Genomic DNA, 27,686 nt, shown 5'->3' with positions numbered 1-27,686 from the left:
CAGTCTTATCTATCTATCTATCTATCTATCTATCTATCTATCTATCTATCTATCTATCTATCTATCCTATCTATCCTATCTATCTCTCTATCTCTCTATCTCATCTCTCTATCTCGCCAGTGTGTGTAGGACACGTTAGCCCTCCGTGTGTACGTGGAACACAACTCCCATTGTACCCAGTAACTACTACTCTCGGCACATTCCGGGAATTGGCGATCACAATAGTCGCCTCCCTTGGCGCGCCTAGAGCTCGTCCCGCTTCGGAAAGGCTCGGGAACTTCCGACTTCTTCCGGGGACTGGGATCCAGCCAGTGAGAGGTGAGTGTACGAGGCTCGCCGCACCTTGCCCCGGAGTTTGGGAGCCCGGTGACTGATAGCCGTCAGCCAGCTCGGCCGCCCTCCCGTCACACAGGTAATGGGGCCCGGGCACCACCTGGGAGCTTTGTTACCGCATGAGGAGAGGCTGGTATGAAAGTGGCATCTGAAAGTTCTCCTGCTGGGAAGCCGGGGAGGTGGGGAGGGCAGCTGTGAGCAGGCGGACTACTTCTGTCATTAGGAGGACATGATGGGAGTCGTATGACTGGGAGACATGTTATGAGGAGAGGCTCCGGGGTCTTCTGTGCCACTTGTGCTGATGTCACTGTGACCTGTGCCAGCCTTCATGTGCTTGCCAGTTCTGTGCCCTGGGCTTTTAGTTTGTGGTAGGTGAATATGTTATGGAGACTTTGTATAGCAGAGCTGACATTGTCATTTGGTCCTATGTAAAGGACAGATGGCAGTCAGTATTATCACAGTAAGCTGGGCTCTGCTATGTCATGCGGTGTAGGGTCCCATATACACTACATCATGGCATTACTATGAAAGCTGAAGTATTGCTGCCCACCATAATGGCAGCCTTTCTGCCATCCCAGTACCTGCCCACTGACTACGCTACCACTACCTGCCACTAAATCTAGTAATGTGGGAACCACCCGACTGACCGGTCTGACACCAGGTAGGTCATGTGACACGACTAGGAGGCACTTTGTATAAAGCCGGGTACTGCATTGGTACTGAGGGCAGCTTTTGATTCTGTGCCATGTTGGCATTTGGCTGCTCCATTTTCTCTGTAGAAGAAGGAAAGGGCTGATCTCCGTCTTGTTTCCTCCCAGGGATTTAGATTTATCTGATCTTAGGAGCCAGCACTATGTTGTGGGGCAGTGGGTGCCTGTGAGATCTGGGCAGGGTGTCTGCCCAAAACTAGAGCTGCCTCTACCATCGCACTTCCTGGCACCAGGACAGCGACGTGCTGGGCGCCCAGGTGAAGGGTTTGTAGCAAAATATGGCACCGTGCATGTTTCTGTGCTATTACCAATGAGTTCTCTTTAATAATAACGTGCATACAGATGTAGCAGAGCTGGATTTGCCATTTTGGTTTGCATTGCTGTGCAGAGAGGTGTGCCAAGTCATAAACTCAGTCCTGCCGCATTGTCTCTGTTTAGACCAGGGGGCAGCAGCCTCCAGCAGTTGTAAAACTACAACTCCCATCAAGCACACTTATTCTCGAACATGGCATACTGGGAATTGTAGTTTCACAACAGCTGGAATGCCGGAGGTTTCTGCCCCCCCCTGAATGTTTTGTAGGTTTGGTACTTCCTTATAAATGCTGTATGTTTCCTTTAGGTTGGCATCGTCTTCTGTCTGCCTGTCTTTGCTTTGTCGAGTGCCCGTTTCATGTCCTTCACTTCTGGAGAGCCTTGTGCCAGGTAAACGCAGAGAACATGGCGAGCGGTGGCTTTAGGTCACACACCCCATCTTCTTCTAACACAACGGATTTCTTGGAGGAATGGAAGGCCAAGCGGGAGAAAATGAGGGCGAAGATGTATGCGGCTGAGATGGCGGGCACCTCTGGGGCGACGGACATAGTGAATAAGACAAGCAGTGAGGTGAACAATAATAACAGCAGTAGCAATGCTCCAAACAGCAATACCCAGGCGCCTGCTGCCGTCTCTGTACTAAAAGCTCCAGCCATCAGGAGGACAGAAGAAGACCAGCCTGTAGGCTCCTCGGTGGCGCAGCCAAGAAAGACCCCAGCCCCGGTACAAGATGGGGTAACGCAGGATGAATCGCCACCACCCGCTTCTCAGGACAGTCCAAGTAAGACAAAGGACAAAGGAAAAGGCTGCAGTGGTCCAAGTGCCAGGAAGGGGAAAGGGCAGATTGAGAAGAGAAAACTGCGGGAAAAAAGGAGGTCTACAGGGGTGGTCAATATTCCATCAACAGAAGTAAGTCAATGTAATATGCATCTATAGAAGGCTGTGCCAGCTATCCCTGGCACCTCTCTGTTCATCCAGGATAGGGGCAGGAGACCCCAGCTTACAGGAAGGTGTGGGTCCTAGAGTAGTGTTGAGGGAACTTCTGTTTTCAGGTTCAGGGTACAAGGTTCGGGTTATCAAAGAATTCCGTTATGGATTCCGCTACCACGGACCATAAGTTATCCATAACGGAATTCTTAGATAACCCGACCCTTGTACGCCGAACCTGAAAACAGAAGTTCGCTCCTCCCACTCCTAGCGGCTGGACTTGCCTGTATTAGACATTTCTGGAGTATTCCTGCAGAGTATTTTCCCATGTGATGTTGAGTATTGCAGGGGAAACTGACCTGCGGTACGGATTTTAAATCCGTAGTATGTCCATTTATGTTGTAGGATTTCTATTCTATGCTGTTTGGTTTCTACCACAGATTTTATCGATTGCAATGTGTGGTCATATTGAAATGCCCCGTTTGGTGGCACCGTACCCCTCGCCAGGCTACATTCTCAAAAAGCAATGGAGAAGATTTATCAAAGGCCGTTTGTCAGTTTTCTGGTGCACAAATTTTTGCAAGAATTTGTGACTTTTTTTTATTCAGTTTTACCCCGCTTTTTCCAGGGCCTGGCAAAGTTTTTAAAATTGAAGCCAGAAGTGACAGCACATATCTCCACCAGCTTATCACTTGGACCGCCATAAGATGGGCTAAATGTATTGAGTGTATGTGCGTCCTAATGAATGTGGCGTGCCTCACGTCCGTAAGGACGTCCATGACAGGATGGTCATCCGTAAAGAACCCGTGTTTTTTTTTGCTCTCTGTGTATCATCTGTATTCGACAGACACTGCTAGGCTTAAAATTAATTTCCATAGCACATCCTAGCAACGATCAGTGAAAACCACAGACGGCAGCATCCATGTTGTGTCCGTGGTTTTCATGGGCCCATAGGCTATAATGTGTGTGAAGGACAAAAAAAAGGGGGCATGTTTCTGTCCTTGGAAAACCACTGATGTGTCAATACACACATTAGGCCTCATGCACACGGCCGTTGTTTTGGTCCACATCGGCTCGGATGCGGACACATTCACTTCAATGGGGCCACAGAAGATGCGGACAGCACTCCGTGTGCCGTCCGCATCCGTTGCTTCGTTCCGTGGTCCGCAAAAAAAATATAACTTTTCCTATTCTTGTCCGTTTTGCGGACAAGAATAGGCAGTTATATCAAAGGGTGTCCGTGCCGTTCCGCAAATGGCGGAATGCACACGGACGCCTTCCGTGTTTTGCGGATCTGCAATTTGCGGACCGCAAAGCACACAATGGTCGGGTGCATGAGGCCTTAAAGTCATTTCGGGAGATTTATCAAAACTGGCTTAGTTGGCCATAGCAGCTAATCAGAATCCACTATTCTTTTTCCAAAGGAGCTCTGCAAATGAAATGTGAAATCTAATTGGTTGCTATGGGCAACTAAGCCAGTTTTCCTTTCCGCCAGTTTTGATTCATCCCGCCCCACCCCCATTAGGTACATGTGAACGAGGCCGTAGTCCTAATATATTCCCCCACCATTGTGCCCATCAGAAGTGAAAACAGAAAAGAACACATTCACATCATTGCTGTTGGAAGCAGCAGCACATAGTGGGGGTTGTAGTGAAGAAATGTGAACTGGACAATAGACACGGTAATTGTGATCCCAAAAAGGAGATGTTACATGGAAGGGGGCTTTGCTTGCCCTTTCCCTATAATCATGTGTTTCACTGTGAAATCTGCTTATAATTAGGAACAGTCTGTGCCCGGGAAAGAAATGCCGCCTAATTGCTCCATCCCAGTGGCCAACCTTTCTTCTTTTCTTACAGTATGTGGCCTATTAGTATACCGCCCCTCACCTGCTGAACACGAGCTCTAGAAAACTAAAAGGGAATTTCCTAATGTAATATACAGCGACCGCCGGCTACTCAGACAGTGGCGGGTGTTTGACTATCCCAGCAGGATAGGGCAGTCTTATATTTAATATGCCTTGGAGCGAGACTTAAAGGGGCTGTTTGAGTTTTTATTTTTTATTTTACCAAAGAGATGGAGGGGGGTAAAATAATAATAATAATAATAATAATAATACTAAAAAATTCCCCTCCGATCCAGCACCGCCAGCTCTGTCCTCTTTTTGGACTGCAGCCAGTGATGTATTGTTTGACTCCAGTCCTGTATACCGCTGCAATCAGTCACTGGTCTCAGAGCGTTCCCGCTCCATTCACCACTGAGGTCAGTGATTGGCTGCAGAGCTATACAGAACATGACCACTGCAGTCAAACAAGCCCAGGAAGATCAGAGCAGACTCAGGATGGCAAGATACTCTCTTTTTTATTATTTTACCCAACCCCTTTGGTTTCAAAAACCCCAAAAACTGCTGCATACAGTGGTATTTGTCCGACCGAAACCCGACATTTATGCCGGAAAGCAGGCAGATCACCACCAGACCTCATTACAGTCAATGGAGATCTGTCGGTGAACTAGTGAATCCGGCAATGCCGGATCTGGGAACTCCGGCAGGCTGTTCTCTTCCAGAGATGTGAACATCTATCTGGGAAAGGCTTCTCTGCTGATGAGAGTCGTTCCCGTTCCTGGCACTAACACCGACACTATGGAATTGCTGTTTATGTAGGTCCCAACGTATTTCGCGTGGAGCTAGAGTTGCAGTAGTATTATTTACTTTCTGTCTTAAGTTTTGCCAAAATCCCCCGCAGCATCTCAGTTTGTGTCCTATGGACCCCAGCAGAACGTCGCCTCTGGGGCTTGTTATGTAGAATCGTCGCATCATCATGTCTATGTAGATCAAGCTGGGACACTTCCAGTGCCCCCGGGGGTCATTCCAACATTTACTGACTATATGCAGTAGATGTGTAGTCTGGGACAGCTGACGGGATGTCATGATCTTCATCAGTGTTTGTATAGCTTTCAGATATGTACGGGGGTGACTGGCAAGGGTTACCTATGTGTTACCAAAAAGAAGACGGCTGGTCCCTACTACACTTTTAGGCCTCATGCACACCACCATATGCATTTTGCGGTCTGCAAACCACAGATCAACAAAATACGGATACCAGCCATGTGCATGCAGTCTGTTCTTGTCCGAAAGAATAGGATATGCTCTACAGTTTGCGGAACAACCACATGGATGTGGACAGAATACGGATGAGATCTGTGTGCTGTCCAAATTTTTTACAGACCCCTAGAAATGAATGCAAAAAATGCAGATCGGACACAGACCAAAATTACAGTCATGCGCATGAGCCATTACAGTATATAGGCCTTGTGTCTCTACACGGACTGTATCTCTGTGAGGAACACCACAAAATGCATCTAGTGTCTGTTTTCGTAGGCAATCATAACAGAGTTTCTTTTTTCCTTTATTGTCTACTTCTATCCCATGATTGATGTAAAAAATGGAAATCGGACATCTCTCTTTCTAACAAAGCTAGAACCAGCCCTGTACCTCCCATGGATCCAGAGATCTCCTCATTCATTGCTCTGCTAGATTTATATCAAGCTGGCAGCTCAAGGGGAGGGTCTTTTCTGCTGCAGCTAAGGGGGCGTGTCTCAGCTCTCCCTATCACAGCTCAGAAGGCAGATGAAGGATGAAACTGAGCATGTGCGACCTTCTCAGTGAGCAGGACAAAGAAATAAGAGAGAAAACAAACAGCAGGTGGCGCTATACAGATACATTTTATTCAATAACTCTGTGGCCATGATAAATTCTTAATTACATGCAATTACAAAAGTATTCAGATCAAGGTGCTAGCTTGAAAACTGTAGAATATTTTATGTTCACATGTGTCAGATTTTCCTTAGGCAGAAATTGGAGGCTAAAACCCAGATTTCTGCTGTGGAAGTTCCAGCAGATCCTCTTGTAGATTACATCCAATAGAATTATGGAATATGTGGAATCCACACAATAGTGAGCATGTTGTGGATCTTGGAATCTGTACAGATTTGCTGTACTGCATGTGCATGAGGTATAAAATACCGTAGGACAGGGATCAGCAATGTTCGGGGCCTGAGCTTTCCTCAGGTACATAACAATCCGATGTTCTCAGCATTAAGTAATGCTAGGAGCACCAGATACATATGCATATGGCTGACCACCACAGTTGCCCTCCCAAACTCAACTGTGTCATTGTCGTTGAATACTGTGGTGGGGGCGGCAGTATTTTGTGTTGCGCTGTGGCATTTGGTTCTTCTGGGGCGGTATTTTGTGCTGCATTAAGGTATTGCTGGCCCTGACTGCTTGTGTTGCCCTCCTTTGTGTCAGTTTGGATTCACCTACAACATGGGGTTACTTCTTTTTTTTTTTCAGGGCCACTTTAAGTTCTCAGCCTGCCTCTGCATTCAGTTGTCAAGGCCTTTATTGGGGAGTGCCACTTTTTTGTGGGCAATCCACAAGATTACTGCAGCACTGGCAGATGCTATTCTGTGCCCTAGAGCTGCATTTCCAGTGCTTGTGGGTCTTACTGTGGCATGAGCGGTGGGCTCCTCTGTGTGTGTACATGGCTCGTTGTCACGCTGGGACACCAAGCAAAGTGGGCAATATCTAGATCTCAGCAGCCTTCACATCATCTGGAGAAGAATGCTAGATCATTGTCAGGGCTTCCCTATGTGCAGCCTGCATCATTATACCAAACCTATTGGATAGTTGGATAAGTCTCCCCCTTATTCTTATGCTGCTGAAAGAGGAAGAGAAGATGGCAGGTGAGGAACTTGTCTTCATGCCAGTGCATTGTCTATTCTGGGAGGCTAGGGCAGCTAGAAGAACGAGCCTAGAGCTGCTGGCATACGCCATCTGTCCAATGGAATTGCATGGCAAAATGGCTGCCACAACTGGACAGAAATGTGCCTATATCTATGTGAGGTAAAAACAGCAGACAGTACGCTCACAACCGTATGTGTTTTGTGGTCCGCAAACCGAGGATCCACAAAATATGGATAGCGGCCTTAGGAATCCTGCAATTTCAGGATACCCTCAAAATGGGCGACTTTTTTGCAGGACGTGTGGATGCGAACAGCACACAGTGTGTTGTCTGCATTTTTTGTGTCCCTGTTGGAATGATTTGGTCCGTACCCAATCCACAAAAAATGCGGATCGGATGCAAAAAAAAAAAAATACGGTGTGCATGAGGCCTAAGAACTTGGCTGTGTGCAGCTTCAGTGTGCTTCCAGGTCCGTGTGTCTGCGCCCCATGTCCTATGTTTAGCCGCAACATGCGTGGGTCTGCCCCCGCAATGTGGGCTGCACACGGCCCCTGTCTGTGCTTTGTGGTCCGCAAAGTGGACACGGCCGTGTGAATGCCTCCTTACCAAGCTGGCCGCTGTTCTAACTTCTGATTTACCAGTTTAGGGTTGAAAACTGTTCACATCAGCGCTGTTTTTACTTCTTTTTTGTTCTGGGGCAACGAAAGTTATGGCACCCCGACAGATCCCAGTCATTATAATGGGTCCCATTGCTTTTTTTAAAGAGAATTTCTGATGGAGCCCCTGGCAGAGTGTCCGCCTGAGCTGGAGTGCTCCCCTTGTACTGTGACTAGAAGTGGTAGCTGCACGTTTCGTGCTGCCCCTCCTGCACTGATGCTTTAATATCTTGTCATGGCTGCAGACCTGCAGTTAGAGGGCATGTCCATTTTAATAATGATGTGTTTCTATAGAATGCCTTTATGGTGATTTCTGTTTCCAGTATGCACAGAGCAGATTTCACCCGTTCTATCCAGATGCATGACTTGCTCAGAGGTATGACGTGACTCAGTAAACATTACACCCTTCTAGTAATCCGCACGTGTATAAAACTGATAGTGTTACCACGACAAATAGTAATCACGTTCTAATTAGTCATTTTTATCCGCGATAACACCTGAACGTTCATATACAGTTGAAACCAGAAGTTTACAAAGACACACATAGATGGTTTTCTCAATATCTGACATGAAATCAGAATAAACCTTTCCTGGTTTTGGTCAATTAGGATTACCATAATTATTATTATTTGCCAAATGCCAGAATAACGAGAGAGAGAATGTTTTAAGGCATTTTTATTACTTTCTGCAATGTCAAAAGTTGACATACAGTAAGATTACTATGCCTTTAAACTATTCTGGACTGCCATATGATGATGTCATGAGTTTGGAAGTTTCTGTTAGGTTTGTTGGCAACATCTGAGTTAATTAGAGACACACCTGTGGATGTATATAAAGGCACACCTGAAGCACACTGCTTCTTTGTGTAGTATCATGGGAAGGTCTAAAGAAATCAGCCACGATATCAGGAAGAGAATTGTGGACTTGCACAAGTCTGGCTCAACCTTGGGTGCAATTTCAAGATACCTCAAGGTGCCTCGTGCATCTGTACGAACAATTATATGCAAGTACAAATAAGATGGGAATGTTCAGCCATCATACCGCTCAGGAAGGAGGCGGGTTCTGTGTCCCAGAGATGAACGTGCTTTGGTCCGACGTGCATATCAACCCTTGAACAAAAGCAAAAGACTGTGTGAAGATGATGTTACCTTGCCTCACAAAAAGTGTAATATAACGCAACCAAAAATCATATGTACCCTAAACTATTACCAACAAAACTGCCACCTTATCCTGTAGTTTCCAAAATGGGGTAATTCTTTAGGAGTTTCTACTCTAGGGGTGCATCAGGGGGATCTTCAAATGTGACATGGCAACTTAAAATGATCCCAGTGAAATCTGCCCTCCAAAAACCATATGGCGTTCCTTTCCTTCTGCACCCTGCCGTGTGCCCGTACAGAAGTTTATGACCACATGTGGGGTGTTTCTGTAAACTACAGAATCAGGGTAATAAATATTGAGTTTTGTTTGGCTGTTAACCCTTACTTTATTACTTGAAACAATGGATTAAAATGGAAAATCTGCCAAAAAAGTGAAATTGTATTTAAAGCGCATGATTACAACCCACAGGCATGCATGATTAAGGGGGCGTGACCCCCAAAACGTCGCGCACCATGGGGTAGCAATCAGTTCAGCGCTCTCAGGATTCCTATGCATTATAGTGATTTATTTATATGAATAAAAGGACTGAAAAATACAAGCAAAGTATTTATACCTCACGAATAACCTTTTAAATAAGACGAATATGACTGAGTGGATTATGTGGATATAATTGTGGAGCCTGAGTGAAGTTCTGAATCAGGTCGTGGTATACTACAGGTGGAGCAAATATTAATGAAATGTATGTAAACTTTTGACATTGCAGAAAGTAATAAAAATGCCTTAAAACATTCTCTCATTAATCTGGCATTTGTCAAATAATAATAATAATTATGGTAATCCTAATTGACCAAAAACGAAAGGTTTATTCTGATATTGAGAAAAACATGCATATGTGTCTTTTTTATATAGAGTATGTAAACTTCTGGTTTCAACTGTACGCTCGTTAAAAAATAATAATATGGTAGAGGTTGGTTTGCATTAGGCTACTTTCACACTAGCGTTCGGGTGTCCACTCGTGCGCTCCGTTTGAAGGGGCTCACGAGCGGCCCCGAACGCATCTGTCTGGCCCCAATGCATTCTCAGTGGAGGCGGATCCACTGAGAATGCATCCGCCTGCCAGCGCTCAGCCTCCGCTCCGCTCAGTGAGCGGACACCTGAACGCTGCTTGCAGCGTTCGGGTGTCCGCCTGGCCGTGCGGAGGCGAGCGGATCCGTCCAGACTTACAATGTAAGTCAATGGGGACGGATCCGCTTGAAGATGACACCATATGGCTCAATCTTCAAGCGGATCCGTTCCCCATTGACTTACAATGTAAAGTCTGAACGGATCCGCTCAGACAACTTTCACACTTAGAAAATTTTCTAAGTTTTAATGCAGACGCATCCGTTCTGAACGGATGCGAACGTCTGCATTATCGGAGCGGATCCGTCTGATGAAACATCAGACGGATCCGCTCCGATTGCTAGTGTGAAAGTAGCCTTAACATGATTTTTGCTTAATAATTAAAATGTTTAACAAAAATCCATACTTTTTCGCTTTTTCTTTCAGTCCCTTTCTACTGACAGTAGCATTATATAAAAGGGGTGGTTTAAACAAGGCGCTAACCCTCTAGCAATATGCCACCGCTGTTCGAGGTGACAAAAACCCTTTTAAAATGGGTATCCTGGAAAAAATAATGATGACTTATCCTCAGGATAGGTCATCATTATCACATGGTGGGGGTCCAAGTCATGGCACCCAACAATCTGTGAGCTCAGGTGAGTGATGTAGGCTCTTTGCAGCTTTCCAAGGATAGCGCCATACACTGTATAGTGGCGGTGCTTGGTATTGCAGCTCAGCCCCATTGACTTGAACATGGCTGAGCTGCAACTAGGTCACATTATGTCACTGGCCTAGGAAGAGGCTGCAGCGCTCAGGGCCTCCTCTAACAGCTGATCGGCAGGGTCCTGGGTGTTGCACCCCCGCAGATCTGATCCTGATGATAAGCTATGAATGTCTTCCTGCATAACCCCTTAACATGTCATAGAAGACAAGATCCTACAACGGGTAGTATGAAACAGGGCGATACAATAGCATGTCATAAACTCTTCTTTGGTGTCCTGTTGGTAACATCGACATGTATTACTAAGCCTTCCTTACATCAGGCATGGGAGGTAAATGTATAAATCGGGCACATCTCTGGCCCTCCGTGTGTTACAAACTGGCAGGGCTGGAGTAGTGCCGTTTCTGGGGTACGTTATAGTAAATCTGGCTGGTCATCCTGCCAAGCCCCACACCTTTTCTTGCCAATTAAAAAAAGCGGCAGATGCTGATAACGGCACCAATATGGCGTGCATGATGATAGGTGACTTTGTGTAGATAAATCTATTTTCTGTCGCCGTTGTAGTGCTGCTCTGACTACAGGGTACGTCTACGGCCCAGCAGAAATTGGGAAAAGAGGGCAGATGTATTCATGCCGTACATGTTTATGCATTCCTTCCACAGGTAAGAGGAATGTGAGAACCGAGTATTCATGCCCTTTGGGCTGGCAATTTGCATGTATTATGTGAAGGCTTTCAGCTCTGTCATCACCTTCTTGGTGATAGGGGAACCTTGTTTGGTCAGGCCATGGTGAGTCTTCTCACAAGATTGCACTATTGTGCTTCACACCTGAAATATGGACTACAGATATACATTCTGAGGCTGCAGTGGCATCTCCCATCTACTCTATAAAGACTTGGGGGTGGAGAGTAGAACTGGCTTAGTTACCCATAGCAACCAATCAGATCCCACCTTTCATTTTTCACAGATCCTTTAGAAAATGAAAGGTGGATTCTGATTGGTTGCTATGGGCAAGTAAGCCAGTTCTCATTCACACCTTGATCTTTACACTCACTAAAATGCAAGTTTCTTATGTATTTGGACCAATTACTGATACACATGATCTCTCAAAATACAATGGCCTCAGGATACAATATTTTCAGCATACAATGGTCTTTTCTGACCCGTCGTAAGTTGAAACTAGACTCCGCATACAATACATCATGGTGTCTAGTAGCTCCTCTTTACAGAACTCTACTGCCCACTTTCTGTACCAGGCTGGGCTCCCCCATTTGATGCCAGTACACTGTGTGTTGTACAGCAGTGTTCCTCAACTCTAGTCCTCAGGGCCTACCTACCGGTCCTGATTTGAGAATATCCCACAGTATGAATACCTGTGGTAAGTCCTGATGCACTGACACTAATTCTGTCACGTGCCTAATACTAAGGAAATCCTGAAAACAGCCCTCAGGTGGGTCCCGAGGACTGGGCTTGAGGAACACTGCTATACAAGATTAACAAGGTTTAAGAAAACCCTGTCCTCCTCCTAGAAAGTCATTTAGAGCTTCCACGATCCAATCTTGACTGTTATATGAAAGGGCGTGTGTGATCTGTCTTAGTTATCTGCTTACTTTTCTTAAATCTTTATGTTCTCTTATCTTGGATGACATTTTCTGGCTTTGTAACCGATTACCGGTTTTCCATGGAGTTATGGACTCAAGTTACAATGGTTTCACATACATTGGTCATCCCAGAACCGATTAATATCGTAACTTCAGTATTGTATCTTCACTACCTGTGATTTTTTTTATTTTTTTTCAGCTGTCCTGATTTTATATATGTATCTTAAGAAATTGTCCACTCATGAATATTCATTTAGCAACTGATTGGTCAATTATGTGACCTCACTTAATGTGATTGGTCAGAGACTTCACTGCAACGCCAGACTTTATGGCTCTTAGGGTACTTTCACACTTGCGGCAGGACGGATCCGACAGGCTGTTTACCCTGTCGGATCCGTCCTTCCGCTATTTCGCCATGCCGCCGCTCCGTCCCCATTGACTATAATGGGGACGGGGCGGAGCTCCGGTGCAGCACGGCAGTTCGCAATGAGAGGCCGCCGGACTAAAAAGTCGGACATGCAGGACTTTTAGTCCGACGGCCTTTCGCCGTGCACTGCCGCGCTGCGTCGGAGCTCCGCCCCGTCTCCATTATAGTCAATGGGGACGGAGCGGCGGTCCGGCGGCACGGCGAAATAGCGGAAGGACGGATCCGACAGGGTGAACAGCCTGTCGGATCCGTCCTGCCGCAAGTGTGAAAGTAGCCTTACACACGTGAATTTTGCACTACTATTTTTATTTATTTTTGCCAATAAAAAACACCAGGATATGCTTGTGTTTTTAAGGGCACTTTAATTTTTGATGTGGTTTTCATGATGTTTTTTTTTTAAATGGCTATGTGACCATGTTTTCTGTTGTGGAGTTTTTCCCTATAGTGAACCAAATGTAAAACAGCAAAGCACTACAGCATACTGCCTTTTTGCAAAGAAGGCAGAAAGAAAAAAAATAGCCATCTAATGAAAAAAGACAGCAAATAGCAAAAAATGTTTGTGCATCCTGTATTTCATATTTCCCATAGACCATCAGCTAAAAGTGCAGAAATACACCAGAAAAAAAACGACTGTATGGCCCCTTACAGACGAACAAGTTCCAACCATTGGACTTGCATCGTGAGTATGCGGCAGCTCCCGTCCTGACCCCCCCAGCACTGACGAGGGTGCATAGCATTATATTGATTTATGATGCTACGTTACCCTTACAGCATTATGTCGGTGTTATCCAATACATTCCAGAACTCTAAGGGTTACATAGCATCATAAATCAATGTAATGCTATGCGACCCCGTCAGTGTAGGGAGGTCAGGACGGGAGCTGCTGCATACTCACGCTGCAAGTCCGGAGTGTGGAACTTGCTCGTCTGAAAGGGGCCTATGTGTGAGAGTCGCCTTCAACTAGTTTAGAAACACTCCTCTATTTAGACTCATTCACTCAAAAATGTCTCAGAGACACTAAAAAATTGAAATGTCCACAAGGCAACCTCAAAAAATGGTGACAGATACGTTTGAAAGCCTAACTCCCCTTTATAACCACACACCTTGAGAATAAAATGCCTTGTACCCAAATGCTGTGTGTACCTCACAGAGGTTCCCCGGATTTTACTAGCTGCCAGTAATGTCAGTACTGTATATGAAAGAGAAGAAACAGGAGGCACGTGATATGCAGAAATGGCAAGAATTACCATATACCACCAAAAAAAAGTTTATAAAGGGTGCTGAACAGATGTATGTATTTTAATATAGTAATCCAAAAGGTGCAAACACCCTGATAGCTGTTGTAATCCTTCCCCTTGTGCCATGAAGCTTGAACGGACTCGATTCTAAACATCATAAATTAAAGAATAATGTACATAAGAGCGCCGGATCCAGTGATCTGTGAATGCTAGTGTGAAACTAGCCTACGTTTTCGCCTATCCCCTGAATTGTCCATCTTCCTCTTGAAACCAGACGACCCCTTTAATGTTTCGCAAAGTCCTAAGACTGTACCTGTGTAGAAAGACAGCAGGCTGGTGTCTCTGGAGGTGTAGCACGGCTTACAGGGATGATGGGTGTGCAATCCATGTGACTGCAAATTCCACAGATCACAGGTCTTCTTCATAAAAATGTAGCTCATATTTGAGATCAAAGAGTGCTGAACCACATCAGTGTCAGGAGACAGACGTCTGTAACAGCACTGACCTGGAAAGAGATGAGAGAGTTCAGTTTCATTACTGAAAGTGATTCCCCCTGTGAGTTAGCTGCTCTGCCATGAGTGCGTCTGTAAGCTGCAACATGCAGGAACTCTTCTTCATTGGCACCGATGCCTTAGGGCTCATGCACATCCGCAAAACACGGATCCTGGCCCAGTGCAAGCCTCCACGTTTTTTAACTTCTGTAAAAATTGCCTATTCTTGTCCAGAAAATGGACAAGAATAGAAAATGTTCTATTTTTTTTTTTTCCGTCTGCATCCTTTGCGGCCCCATTAAGATGAATGGGTCCACATCTGATCTGCAAAAAAACACAGATCGGATGCCGACTGAAACTCTGGCCGTGTGATGAGCCCCTACACGGATGTGTATATGTGTACTTCCCAGAAATATAGCTTTTCAGACTCTGGCGGCATTTGGTTGCCGCAGCACTGCCATGTAGTGTCTACAGTTTGGTTATTTTCCTTGAGGTAAGCTACATGGGTGCTGTCCTGTACAAAACATGATTTCTTTATCTGCTGCAAATTATGACCTATTGTGCTCTCCTTTTTTCTGGAAAGCTACATTTCTGGTGATTTTGCAGTATTTTTTTTTCTTTATAGACGTCCAACCCCAAAAGCAATTTTACTTATAGCCCTGAAAGTGCTTAGCATAAAGTAAAAAGTGCATTTACCTGTTTCCTGGCACCAGAGGTCCCATCGCCGCTGCTCCTGGTCCCCTGTGGACCAGAACTGTAAGGTCCTCTCCATCCTCACGTGCACTGCTACATGGGCAGCAGGGAGTGCCAGCAAATGGGTAAGTGCTTCTTTTTCTTTATGCTAAGCATTTTCTGAGCCATAAGCAAAATTGAAATGGGGGTCAGACGACAAGTTTAATGTGCCCGAGCTGTCTAGTAATTGTCATTCCATTCTTTTCCACATTTTATTTTGCATATAGCAGTTTTCCTTTGCCTCTCCATGGAAGCTCCTAACTTACTGACTCGTACGTCTTTCACGTATCTTGTCCCTATGAGTTATCCTTGAACTTTAGTTGTCATACAGTCATTTGACTACCACTAGTTTTTATGTGTTGTTTTCTGCGTAACTTTACTGTTTTCTGCGTAACTTTACTGTTTTCTGCGTAACTTTACCAATCAAAGTGCAGAGCTCAAACATATGGATGTGCACATACAGACCTTTAAATGCTATGATCTCTGCCCTGGGATCAAATAGGTTATGTCTAGTGCTTATACAGCCACTGCATACCCGTCAGTCAATTGGCGCTTGTTTATAAAGTACCTTTCAAATGGCCCGACGCAAAGTGAAAGGGGGGAATGATCCTTCACTTTGCATATTGTCATCAGTGCATCCCCTGCCGACAGACAATGATTCTGGGTGCAATCACCTGGCAAAAGAGCATTTTGCATGTTTGCCAGGTGATCAGCGGTTAGGCAAGTTGTTAGGAGCAAGCACTTATAGGAACGTTCACTCCCGATGGCAGGCCAGATGTTTGGCAGGTGTGAAAGGGTCCTTACTGTATATTTCCAGAGTGTCTCTGGAAGTTGTCCCTTCCCACACGCAGCCTAGTGTGGGCACAAGTTCATAATTATCAGCCCATAAAAATGAATGTTGCACATGCGGGCAGGTGGTATGTGGAGCAGGCTCATGAGCCCAGCCCAGTTCATACACCAGAGGTGTGGGCACCTTGCTGGTTTCCCCTCAGGTGCCACAGTCAATAGCAACTGCGGCATCTGAGCAGTAGAACCTTTCTATCTCCCCGATCACCTGAAGGGGTTGTTGGGGGGCCTAGTAAAGATACATTAAATAGTACCTTTAGAAATTCAACTTGTCACACAAAAGCTATGGCTTGCCAGTAGGTTAAAGGGATTGTCTAGTCATATATGTAGATAAAGGTTAAGTCGTCTGTCCATCTAGGATATCCTCCTTCCTCCACTGGTAAGTTGATGGCAGGGGGTCGGCCTGTGGTAACCCCCCATGAACTGTTGCCACCAGGTGAAGATACTGGGGCGTCCGTATTTCTCTATTACATGTCCCACATTAAAGTATAAAAATGTAATGAAGAGTTGTGCAGCTTCCATTCCTCCATGAAATCATTATGGTCAGAGGCTGAAGTGTTTCAGTTTGGATAATTGCTACCTGACATCCAGCGTGAGCCTCCACTGCACGTTTGGCGCCACACGTCACACCATGGAGGCCACTGTTAGAAATGGAAGCCGTGCTGCAGATGTGAGCAAAGCTGACACATGATTGACCTATAGATTAGAATCTGATAGACTTGATTTACGGCCATTTTCTGTAGAGATGTACGTTTTTGAAGGTTTACCGTTTCTAGCAGTTTCATACACCATTACTTATTTACCAGCCTTGTTTGTCACCATAGGTCCTCCTTTCCGTGCTAGACGCCCACACTCTGACTGGGATGGTGTACTGTATATGGTGACCTTTCATGGAATTGTGATGCCTGACATTCCAGCGCCCGCACCTGTGTTTGTCTAGCCTGTTCATAGACGTTCCATCTAGGTGTTTGGTTTCTCAGCATACATAGAAGAGAGCAGTGGTACATGACGCCGTATTGTCAGGCTACAGTAACTCCGCACATTCCACATGACCCCTACCAAGAGACGCTTTTTACATGCACTTTGCGTTACCTTTGTCATATTATCAGGGTGATTACACCTTATTATTTTGTACAGCAGCTATTCATCTAATAACCAGTTATCTGGCTACATTTAGCTTGTACAGAAGGGATGACTGTGGGATGTCTGCTTTACTTCTCTAACTTGCTATTTTTACTTGTTACTAAATGTTGTGTTGACAGATTTTTTTCTTCTTTAAAGAAGAAATGTATACTTATCTACTCTTTGCCACTCCATTCCAGCTCCTTAGCGCCCCATCTGTCTTCAGCGTTCCCTCTTTTCATCTTCCACATTGACGGGATCATGTGTGGCACTGCACCTATGACTGGCCTCAGCTTCGACACGTGACCCAGCAGTGACATGCCGCTTGGGGACAAGGCTGTAGATGCACACATGATCCTATCCATGTAGAAGTTGACACGCAGGGACAGTGAAGGCAGCACGGAATCTGAACCGGAATGGCGGGAAGCAGGTAAGTATAGATTTCTTCAGTTACCGCTCAGTGGGTTGGAGAACGAAGATCCAAAAAATCCTGTACAACCCCGTTAAGAGCCTTTAAAGATATGCACACAGAATTGCAATTTATGCAGATTTTCCGCAGCAAATCCACAACAAAATCCACCGTCCAGATTTTGTCATGGATTTTAACGCAGATTTTCCCTAGATCTCAACCTTTGCATTGCAAAGGGGGAAATATGAACTAAAAAAAAAACCGCACAAACAAATGATGTGCTGTTGATTTCCAAATCCGAACCCCAAGTCAATTTCCATGTACATCAGATCTTGAGAATCTTATTTACTAAGGCTAGTTTCACACTAGCGGTAAGGAACTCCGGCGGGTGAACAGCCTGCCGGATCCGTGCTGCCGCTAGTGCACGCGTGCCCCCGGACTACCGCTCCGGCCCCATTGACTGTAAGGGGGACGGGCCGGAGTTCTGGCGGCAGCACGGCAAACATGCTGAGAGGCGGCCGGAATAAAAGTACGACACTAGCGGCAGCACGGATCCGACAGGCTGTTCACCCGCCGGAACAGCCTGCCGGAGTTCCTTGCCGCTAGTGTGAAAGTACCCTTAGCTGGTACTCTATTAAGCTGTGGATTTTCAGGCACAAGAATCTTCACGAAACATGCACTGCGTGCGTCTACTCTTTTACAGGAGAAGAATATTCATATTAAAGGCCTGTCAGATAGGAGACAGACAAGCCGTGGCTGGTTTGTTGGCGGATTGGAATTTTATGGCGACATAAAAATGATCTTTTGTCAGCAGCACATGGCCTGATGTAGACAATGGCCACACAAATGATTCATGCGGGATAGTCCACAAGCTATATAACACATCAGAACTCTTATCAAAGGACCATTACTGTTTTAAATATTGACATTGGCCTGAAATTGGTGAAATCTGGTTCCAAGGTCGATCATCTGATGAACTGGCAAAATGCTCATTAATCGTCATTAAATCGTCATTTCTGGGCTGTGTAAAGAGTGATCTGCTGAATCTGTATGAGGAACATACAGTGGAGGTGGTTAGCAGGTAATTATCGGGAAGGTAGCGTCGGTGCAGCAATACACATTAAATAAAAGGCAGACAACACTTGTCCAATATATAAGAAAAAAAGGGATTTCAGCTCACCCACCGTCCTCCTTCGCCGTGCACGGATCCCGGACCAGGAATCAATCAAAACAGTAGAAAAAATCCAGCAGCAGGCTGAGGATAAAATCCAATGTTTTTATTTCTTCATTATAAAATTCATAGGCTGACCAGACAGGCAAGGTCTTCGCGTTTCGACTGTACGTCTTAGTCATGACCACTCTTCAGGAACACTTGTCAATCATGAACACGTGTCCAATCAATCATTCATTTATCGCATGTGCTCCGGCCTCAAGCTCACATAACACGTTCAGATAATGAGCAGATGAATGCCCCTTAGCGATGATCTGGCTAATACTGCCACCAGTTACCAAATTAACGCGCGTTCATCGGGTAATTGGAATCTTTCAGCAGGTTTACAAATCATCCCTTGCTGGTGGCAGATCGTGCTGTGGAATCCTGATCTGTTGCCGGCAATCAGTGATTCAGTATGGGGACAAGCAATGGCATTAGGGATAACTCCTCCATGACGAGCAGGCGATTGCTGGGAAGGAATGCCTCCCTCCTGATAATCGCCTGCTTCATCGGCAGGTGTAATATAAGCCTTGTTCTTACCTCCTGGACAATTTAGTAGGTGTTCAACAGTCGGGTGTCGAGCAACGCAAACAAACATTCATATAATCTGTTCATTTAACCATTCTGAAAATGTAATGTGTATGTGCCCTATAACTAGCAGTTTTCTGTGTGATGATGTTAGATGAATAATCAAATGTCCAAAGACCACAGATTCTCAGGCTTTTTCTACAGGAGCCTCACCGAAAAGACGAAGGCTTTTTTGTGGAGCTCATCACCGTTTGAGGAGCATTATATTAGATTGGATTATGCAATGTTATTGTACAAACCAAGCCTTTAGTATATATACTATCCATATGTATCTTGACATATCTTTCCATACGGTGTCCTGTTATGTTTTGGTGGTGGACACTTGTTGGCCCACATTTACTAAAGTGAGTGAACCTGGATTTTGATGTAAAGTTGTGGAACAATTTGGCACATCTAGGTTTAGAGACATTTTCTGCACCTAGCTTGACCAAGCTACTGGTCCATCATGCAACAGTTTGCACCAAAATTGGTTCATCATTTTGGCAAAAAATTCTTTCACAAAATAAGCTGACTAATTATAGCGTTACACAAAAGTGTCCATCTGGTGCAGGTCTAGACAGCCCGTCTACGTTTATGTCCTCTGTAGGATTAGTAACTGTCTCAGTGGGTTTTTCTTTTTGAAAGAAGCAACTGCCTTCCATGGCATACTGACCGAGTGTGAATTCTGGGAACATGCCATTTGAAGGCCTTATCTCTCTATATCACTTGACAGCTCAAGAAGCTTCTCCTCTGAAATCAGCAGCATTATTTTTAGCTTTGGTTTCATAAGTCTGTATGGATAGGAGAATTTGAAGTGTAATGCATAAGTTAGCAGACTAAATGGGTTTTTCAGTAACAAAAATTTAAGAATATTGGTCAGCATTAGTTAAAAATAATAAAAAGAGATGACTCGTCCTCATCAAATCCTTGATGCTGTCATTCTACATACAAATATTGTTATTGACGGATTTGCAGTTCGGGAGATTTATCAAAACTGGTGAAAAGTAGAACTGGCTTAGTTACCCGTAGCAATCAGAGTCCACCGTTCATTTTTCAGAACTCCTTTGTAAAATGAAAGGTGGAATCTGATTGGTTGCTAGGGGCAACTAAGCCAGTTCTACTTTACACCAGTTTAAACCCCCCCCCCCCCCCCCCCCCCATGAACTGGCAGACCACACACCTGCTTGACTGCATTCTGCCAACTGTAAAGTTTGGTGAAAGAGGAATTTTACTATGGGGTTGTTTTTCAGATGCTGGCTTAGACTCCTTAGTTCCAGTGAAAGGAAATCTTAAAGGGGACTTTTTTCTGGGACTTTTATACTGATGACTTATTCTCTGGATAGGTCATTAGTATCTGATAAGTGGGGGTCCAACACCCTACGCTTAGGCCATGTGACCGATGAACATGATGTCACATGGCCTAGGCTAAGCTGCGAGAAGGCCATGGCACACATGGGGTCACGGATGTCTGATTAGATACTGATCACCTATTCAGACGATAAGTCATCAGTACAAAACTCTTGGAAAACCCCTTTAATGCTTCAGACCGAGACATTTTGGACAAATATATGCTTCCAACTTTGTGGTAACAGTTTGAGGAAGACCCTTTTCTGTTCCAGCATGACTGTGCCCCAGAGCACAAAGCAAGGTCCATAACGGCATGGTTGGGTGAGTTTGGTGTAGAAGAACTTTACTGGCCTGCACAGATCTCAACCCCATCGGGAGCATTCGGATGAACTAGAATGGAGATTGTAGGCCAGGCCCTCTCGTCCAATATCAATGTCTTACCTGAAAAAATGCTCTTCTGGTTGAATGGGTAAAAATTCCCACAGACACTTCAAAATCTTGAAGAAAGTCTTCCCAGAAGAGTGGGAGCTGCAAAGCAGTTTTAGCTGCAAGGGAGCCACCAACTCCATACTAATGGCTATGGATTTAGAATGGGATGTCATAAAAGTATGTATATACAGTATATATGAATGTGTCATCTGTCTAGACACAGTGTGATGCAGCAAGGTTCCCAAGCTAAACAGGTAGGACTATTTATGCAGCCTGCAGACATTGGATGTAATCTTTTGTAAGTTGTGCTAGGGTTGGGCGATGTCAAAAATATTCCAAAGATAACGATATTAAGAAATTTATCGCGATAACGATATATATCATGATAAATACCCATCTAGAAGAAAAAAAACCTTGGGGCCACAAGGAAACGTTATACTTTATAGGGCAGCGACAAGGAGACATTATACTGTATGGGGGCAGCCGAAAGGAGACATTATACTGTATGGGGCAGCCGAAAGGAGACATTATACTGTATGGGGCAGCCGAAAGGAGACATTATACTGTATGGGGGCAGCCGAAAGGAGACATTATACTGTATGGGGGCAGCCACAAGGAGACATTATACTGTATGGGGGCAGCCGAAAGGAGACATTATACTGTATGGGGGCAGCCGAAAGGAGACATTATACTGTATGGGGGAAGCCGAAAGTAGACATTATACTGTATGGGGGCAGCCGAAAGGAGACATTATACTGTATGGGGGCACCCGAAAGGAGACATTATACTGTATGGGGGCACCCGAAAGGAGACATTATACTGTATGGGGGCACCCGAAAGGAGACACTATACTGTATGGGGGAAGCCGAAAGGAGACACTATACTGTATGGGGGAAGCCGAAAGAAGACATTATACTGGATGGGGGCAGCCGAAAGGAGACATTATACTGTATGGGGCAAGCCGAAAGTAGACATTATACTGTATGGGGGCAGCCGAAAGGAGACATTATACTGTATGGGGGCAGCCGAAAGGAGACATTATACTGTATGGGGGCAGCCGAAAGGAGACATTATACTGTATGGGGCAGCCGAAAGTAGACATTATACTGTATGGGGGCAGCCGAAAGGAGACATTATACTGTATGGGGGCAGCCGAAAGGAGACATTATACTGTATGGGGTCAGCCAAAAGGAGACATTATACTGTATGGGGGCAGCCAAAAGGAGACGTTATACTGTATGGGGGCAGCCACAAGGAGACGTTATACTGTATGGGGGCAGCCACAAGGAGACGTTATACAGTATGGGGCACTGGAGCAGCCACAAGGAGATGTTATACTGTATGCCGCTGCAGGAAGTAATATGTACGGTATGCATATGCAGGATGCAGATTTAGGAGCAGTCAGCACGCATATGACCGCTCCTATGACGTCACCAAATACCACGGTTATTTGGAAACAGCGATATCGCCATATTGCTGTTTCTTAATACCACGGTATATCGCTGACATTGGTTTACCGCTCAACCCTGGGTTGTGCTTGATCAATATGACATTGGTGATACCACTAAATTCTAGGTTTATTAGCTGCAATTTCACAAATTCTAGAAGAGCAAATGAAATGTGAGCGCTTTCTATATGTAGGCGACATAATGCTATAAATTCAGGATGCAGTTTACAGTACAAGAAATGGGAGCTATAAATGCTGTTACCTGGTGCTTGGCATATTCACATGCAGCAGATTTGTTGTAGAAATTTCTGCAAATTAAATTAATTTCTAGTCATCTGAATGGGGTCGTTTTGGCGGGAAGCACATGGGTTACTGCCGCGTGTGAATTCACCATTTTTTTGTCTTTTACTGTTCAGAATAAAGCATGTCTCCATGGGCTGTGTCTGGTATTGAAGCCACATTGCACAATCCTCTTAGAACAATCTCTACATGGCTTTTAAAATGATACTCATTAGTCAAAGATTACTAATCTGCTGGTTCTTTGTATCCTAAATGGATTACATGGCTTGTTTTGTGACTTACAGCAGAAGGTACTTACCTGCCATCTCTGTAGTTGCTATTTCTCAGTACTCTGGGAGGGGCCCCATCTATTGAATTTCCAGATAATCTTAAAAGGGTTTTCTGAGATCTTTTTTAATGATGGGTCATCAGTACCTTATTGACTCCCTGTGATCAGCTGTTTGTGAAGGCACTGGCGCTCCTGTGAAGGCCGCAGCTCACCAAGCACAGCTCTGTACATTGTATAGCGGCTATGCTTGGTATTGCAGCTCGGCCCTATTCACTTCAATGTGACTGAGCTGCGCCTCGGCCATGTGACCAATGAACGTAACGTCGCATGGCCTAGGAAAAGTTGGGAGAAGGCCATGGCGCTACTGCGAGCATCAGTGCCTCCTCAAACAGCTGACTGGTGTTGGACTCCCACTGATCAGATACTGATGACCTATCTGGAGTATAAGGCTACGTCTACACGAAGACATTTGTCGCGCGACAATTTTTATAATGGCAGTCTATGGTGTCGCACTGCAACATGCAACATGCTGCGACTGCGACGCATTCGAGTGAGCTAAGCTCCATTCAAATGAACAGAGCTTAGCCCCGCCCACGCTAGTTGATACTAGTCGTGACGTCAGTGGGCCTGCGGTAAACAGTGAGAAGGCCGCTGCGCTACTGGAGCGCCGCTGCCTTCTCAAACAGCTGATCGGCGGGGGTCCTGGGTGTCGGACCCCCGCCGATCAGAAGCTGATGATCTATCCAGAGGATAGATCATCAGTTAAAACAAAGTGCAGAACCCCTTTAAAGGATTTTTGCTGATGTTATTTTTAATTTTCCATGTCAATATCTATATTTAAACAATAGCCATAAAATCCTGCTGTTTTCGTACTGGCCACTATGTCTAATAATAGGCGCCCCTTCTTGGTTTGTACAGATAACTGCAGTAAAGTAATCTGTCATTCTAATCCTGCCTGTAATGATATCACCTCTGTGTATAGATAAGGCAGGAACCACCATTCACAGTAGGTGATTGTTATCTCTTCGTTCCCTGTACTGGTCACAGAACATGCCTAGAAGACTCTCCCATAGAAGTCAATGAGGTCCCCTCCTGACCATTGGGTCTATGGCCCATGTGGCTGCCGTAAAGCAATTTTTTTAATGCTTTGTAAATGCTGTTAAGAACAGCTCAGGCAAGATGGTCGCCTCCATAATAATATTCAGGAAATAGAAAAAAAACCTCTCAGGCTATGTGCTGAGCGCTGCGATTGGCCAGCGCTACAGCCTGGGAGAAGGAGACGCGGGCAGGCTCCACCCAGTTGAACCGAACATTTGAGGCTACAGGAGCCTATACCGGGAGAACGGAGCGGCGCCCAGGGATAATAGTAAGTGCAGGGAGATCCCTGGGCGCCGCTCTACATGTCTGTATGCTTAGTTTACATTTTTTATTCTAGTGAAAGGTCCTCTTTAAACCGAAAGTGTGAATCTGGTCCTACACATAAGACGATGACAAGGCAGAAAGTGGACGAACGATTGAACCCTGGCTCGTTCTTGTGAACACTCCTATCTTCCAAATGCCAGATGAAACTGGCAGATCAAGGATTTGCGTAAAACAAATATAAACACTTAGGGCTCATGCACTCGACCATAGCCTGTTTTGCGTCCTGCCCTCTATTGAACAGTCCTATTTTTGTCTATAAAACGGAAAAGGAATAGGACATGTTACATTTTTTTGCTGGTGCAATAGAACAGACATGCAGATGCGGACAGCACACGGTTTTGCCGCCCCATTGCGATGAAGGAGTCTGCATATGACCCACACAAAATGCAGATTGGATGCGGGGAAAAAAAGTGTTAGTGTGCATGAGCCCTTATCTTGTGAAAAGTGGAGGGTGATAATGCCATACACTTGTAGATTCAGCCATCGGTCAAACAGAATCCAGCCTGGAAGGCCGTGTTGTCATCAGCCATTGCTCATTTATGTATAATTCTGAAACCTTGGTGAGCCAATTCAAAAATCTAGACGTTATGGGGGTCATGTATCAAACTGTTGTAAAGTAGAACTGGCTTGGTTGCTATTGGCAACTAAGCCAGTTCTACTTTACACCAGTTTGGTAAATGACCCCAATAGTATTTAGTAGGAGAACTCACTATTACGGTACCCTATGTAACTCCTCTCTGGGCATGATTCAGTCACGGTGATGTTCCAGTGTTGTCTGCACAAAAAACTAAGGCCCAACACATAGTTATCATGTCCTCCATGTCCTGTGGGATCTGGATGGTTATCATGTCCTCCATGTCCTGGGGGATCTATATGGTTATCATGTCCTGGGGGATCTAGATGGTTATCATGTCCTCCATGTCCTGGGGGATCTAGATGGTCAGATAGCTACAGTATAAATCTTCTTACAGAATGTGCTTCCTCGAGTGAAACAAAACCATGGCGGATTAGTCAATACCGTGCAATAGTACAGAAACCTGAGAGCTAATTCACTTCACATGTTTAGGGCAAAGTGAAAACAATTACGTGGTAAGGATTTTACTATTCAAAATGAATAAATAATGGGAGAGATGGGCACAATTTGCACTAAAAATTTGACATACATGCTATGCACCACATTTATTACTCTCACGTCCCTGATGTAATATGTATGTTATCTTTATTAAAAAGCTGTGAATCACTCACCACAGGAAGGAATGATACTAGTAAATATAAGCAATGATCACTATATCCACAATAAGTTGTTGCTGACCCCACATTCTGTTAAAGGGGTATTCCGGTTATAACAAGTTACCCCATAGCCACGGGATAACAGATCGTTGGGGGTCCTACTGCTGGGACACCCACTGATCACAAGAACGAGGACCTGTACAACGTGGAGCCCCTTGAAATAAACGGAGGTTGGAAATGCGCACCACTGCTCCATTGATTTCTGTGGGAGCGCTGGAGATAGCCGAGTTTTGGATGTTTCCTGTGCAACCATCAAAAACTATTGTGGATATACTGATTATTGTTAGAGGTTGTTCCCCCCATTTGTTTACTGTCATTATACTAGGGTATCATTGAAAATGTATCCTACATATGTGACATTTCTAAGTTTGGATATATATTATAGGGCAGCAGTCAGCAACCCTCGGCACTCGAGCTGCTGTGAAATTACAACTCCCAGAATGCTCACTTGCCCAAATGTTCTTGTATAAGGGGATTCTGAGGCTTGTAGTTTCAGAACAGCTGGAGTGCTGGAGGTTGCTGATCCTGGTTGCAGGGGGAGGCAGTAATTACTACCTATCATTTTAAACTTTTTCTGTAAATCAGTAGTGCGTGCAAGAATTAAATATCCCTTTTGTAATACCTTGTATATCTTGTTAAAGGGGTTCTCCAGGAATTAAGTAAAAAAAAAAATACTTAAATATTACTTCATTATAAATATATTACTAAATACCTTCCATTAGTTATAATGGCTCGTTTTGTTGGGGGAGCAATCATTAGGAAAAATAAAATGGCCGCCATCCTACTAGTCCACAGAAAACCTGTCCTAATTACACAGGAAGACAAGTTAAAGAGCTGCGCCATCTTCCTCTCTTACTTGTCAGGGATTATGATCCTGAATACAATTTAATATGATCTTCAGATGAATCTCTTTAGGAATGGAGTTCATTAGGAGACATGTGTAACTGGGTGCCGAAGGCGCATTTGGTCTCCCATCAGCCGCAGACCTGCTGCTTAGCTTCAGGAGTGAGGATCTGTGTTTGACCTCGTTCTAAGGGCGGCTTTGCTCCTAGGTCTGCCTTGAGCGCCGAGCTGATCACTCAGTGCTCGACTGGTCGGTCTGTCGGTCATGTGACGCTGGCCACGTCACATGACCCTCACTCCCCACTATAAATATAGGCAGCCTGCTGGCCACAGGTTGCCTGTTAATTTAGGTTCCTGGCGTTTGTTGGATACCTGTATACTTACCTGATCCTGTTCCCTGACGATCCTTTGCCTGCTCCGCCTGTACTGCGCATCCCTCCTGGTATTTTGACCTCGGCTTCCACCTGATTATTCTTTGCGGACTTCTTTGGTACTTCTCGACTCTCCTGGTATTTATGACCCCAGCTTCTCCAGACCATTCTTTGCTTATCCCTCTGTACTGCGTTGTCCTTTTGGTTTTGACCCGGATCGTTCACTATCCGTTATTTGTCTTGTCGGTCCTTCCCGCACGTATCCTAAGTTAGGGACTGCCGTACAGTTGTCCCCTGTCATCAGGACTCGTGAGGCAAGTAGGCAGGGCCAGGGGTGAGGGTGGAGCGCAGTGGTCACTATCCTCCCCCCTGTGTGTGTGTGTGTGTACGTGACCGTTACAACATGAAGTACAGACAGGATAGTGGGGGTGAAGATAATGATCAGCAGCACTTGTATACAGTCTCCATTACCACAACCCCGCATTACCACAGTCTGTCCTGTCCATCCTCTCTGTACTTCATGTCTCCTCATGAACTCCATTTTTACAGAGATTTAGCTGAAGATCTTTTCAGCTGTATTCAGGATCATAATCCCTGAAAAGTAGGAGAGGAGGATGAGGCAGCTCTTTAGCTCAATGTTGTGAAGTAACTTCTCCTCTTGTGTGATTAGGACAGGTTTTTAGTGTGCTAATAGGACGGCGGCTATTTTATTTCTCCTAATGAT

The 27,686-nt window shown here is 45.1% G+C and overlaps 1 protein-coding gene across 3 annotated transcripts in view; it reads left to right on the top strand.

Annotated features, from left to right (window-relative positions):
* The first annotated feature begins 217 nt into the window (after positions 1 to 217).
* PAWR (pro-apoptotic WT1 regulator) overlaps positions 218 to 27,686 on the top strand; it is a 115,031-nt gene continuing 87,562 nt past the window's right edge. Inside the window, exons 1-2 of one of the 3 annotated variants that reach the window (XM_040410386.1) lie at positions 218 to 318; positions 1,663 to 2,264. In XM_040410386.1, coding sequence (XP_040266320.1) covers positions 1,761 to 2,264 — 504 coding nt within the window. In that variant the 5' untranslated portion in view covers positions 218 to 318; positions 1,663 to 1,760. Of the gene's footprint in view, positions 413 to 1,045; positions 1,301 to 1,662; positions 2,265 to 27,686 lie in introns of those variants that run through there. The other 2 variants (XM_040410371.1, XM_040410381.1) reach the window with 2 other exon arrangements.

Source organism: Bufo bufo, chromosome 1 (genome assembly GCF_905171765.1).
Source record: "Bufo bufo chromosome 1, aBufBuf1.1, whole genome shotgun sequence".
NCBI lineage: Eukaryota > Metazoa > Chordata > Amphibia > Anura > Bufonidae > Bufo > Bufo bufo.
This window is presented reverse-complemented; position numbering and strand designations above follow the sequence as displayed.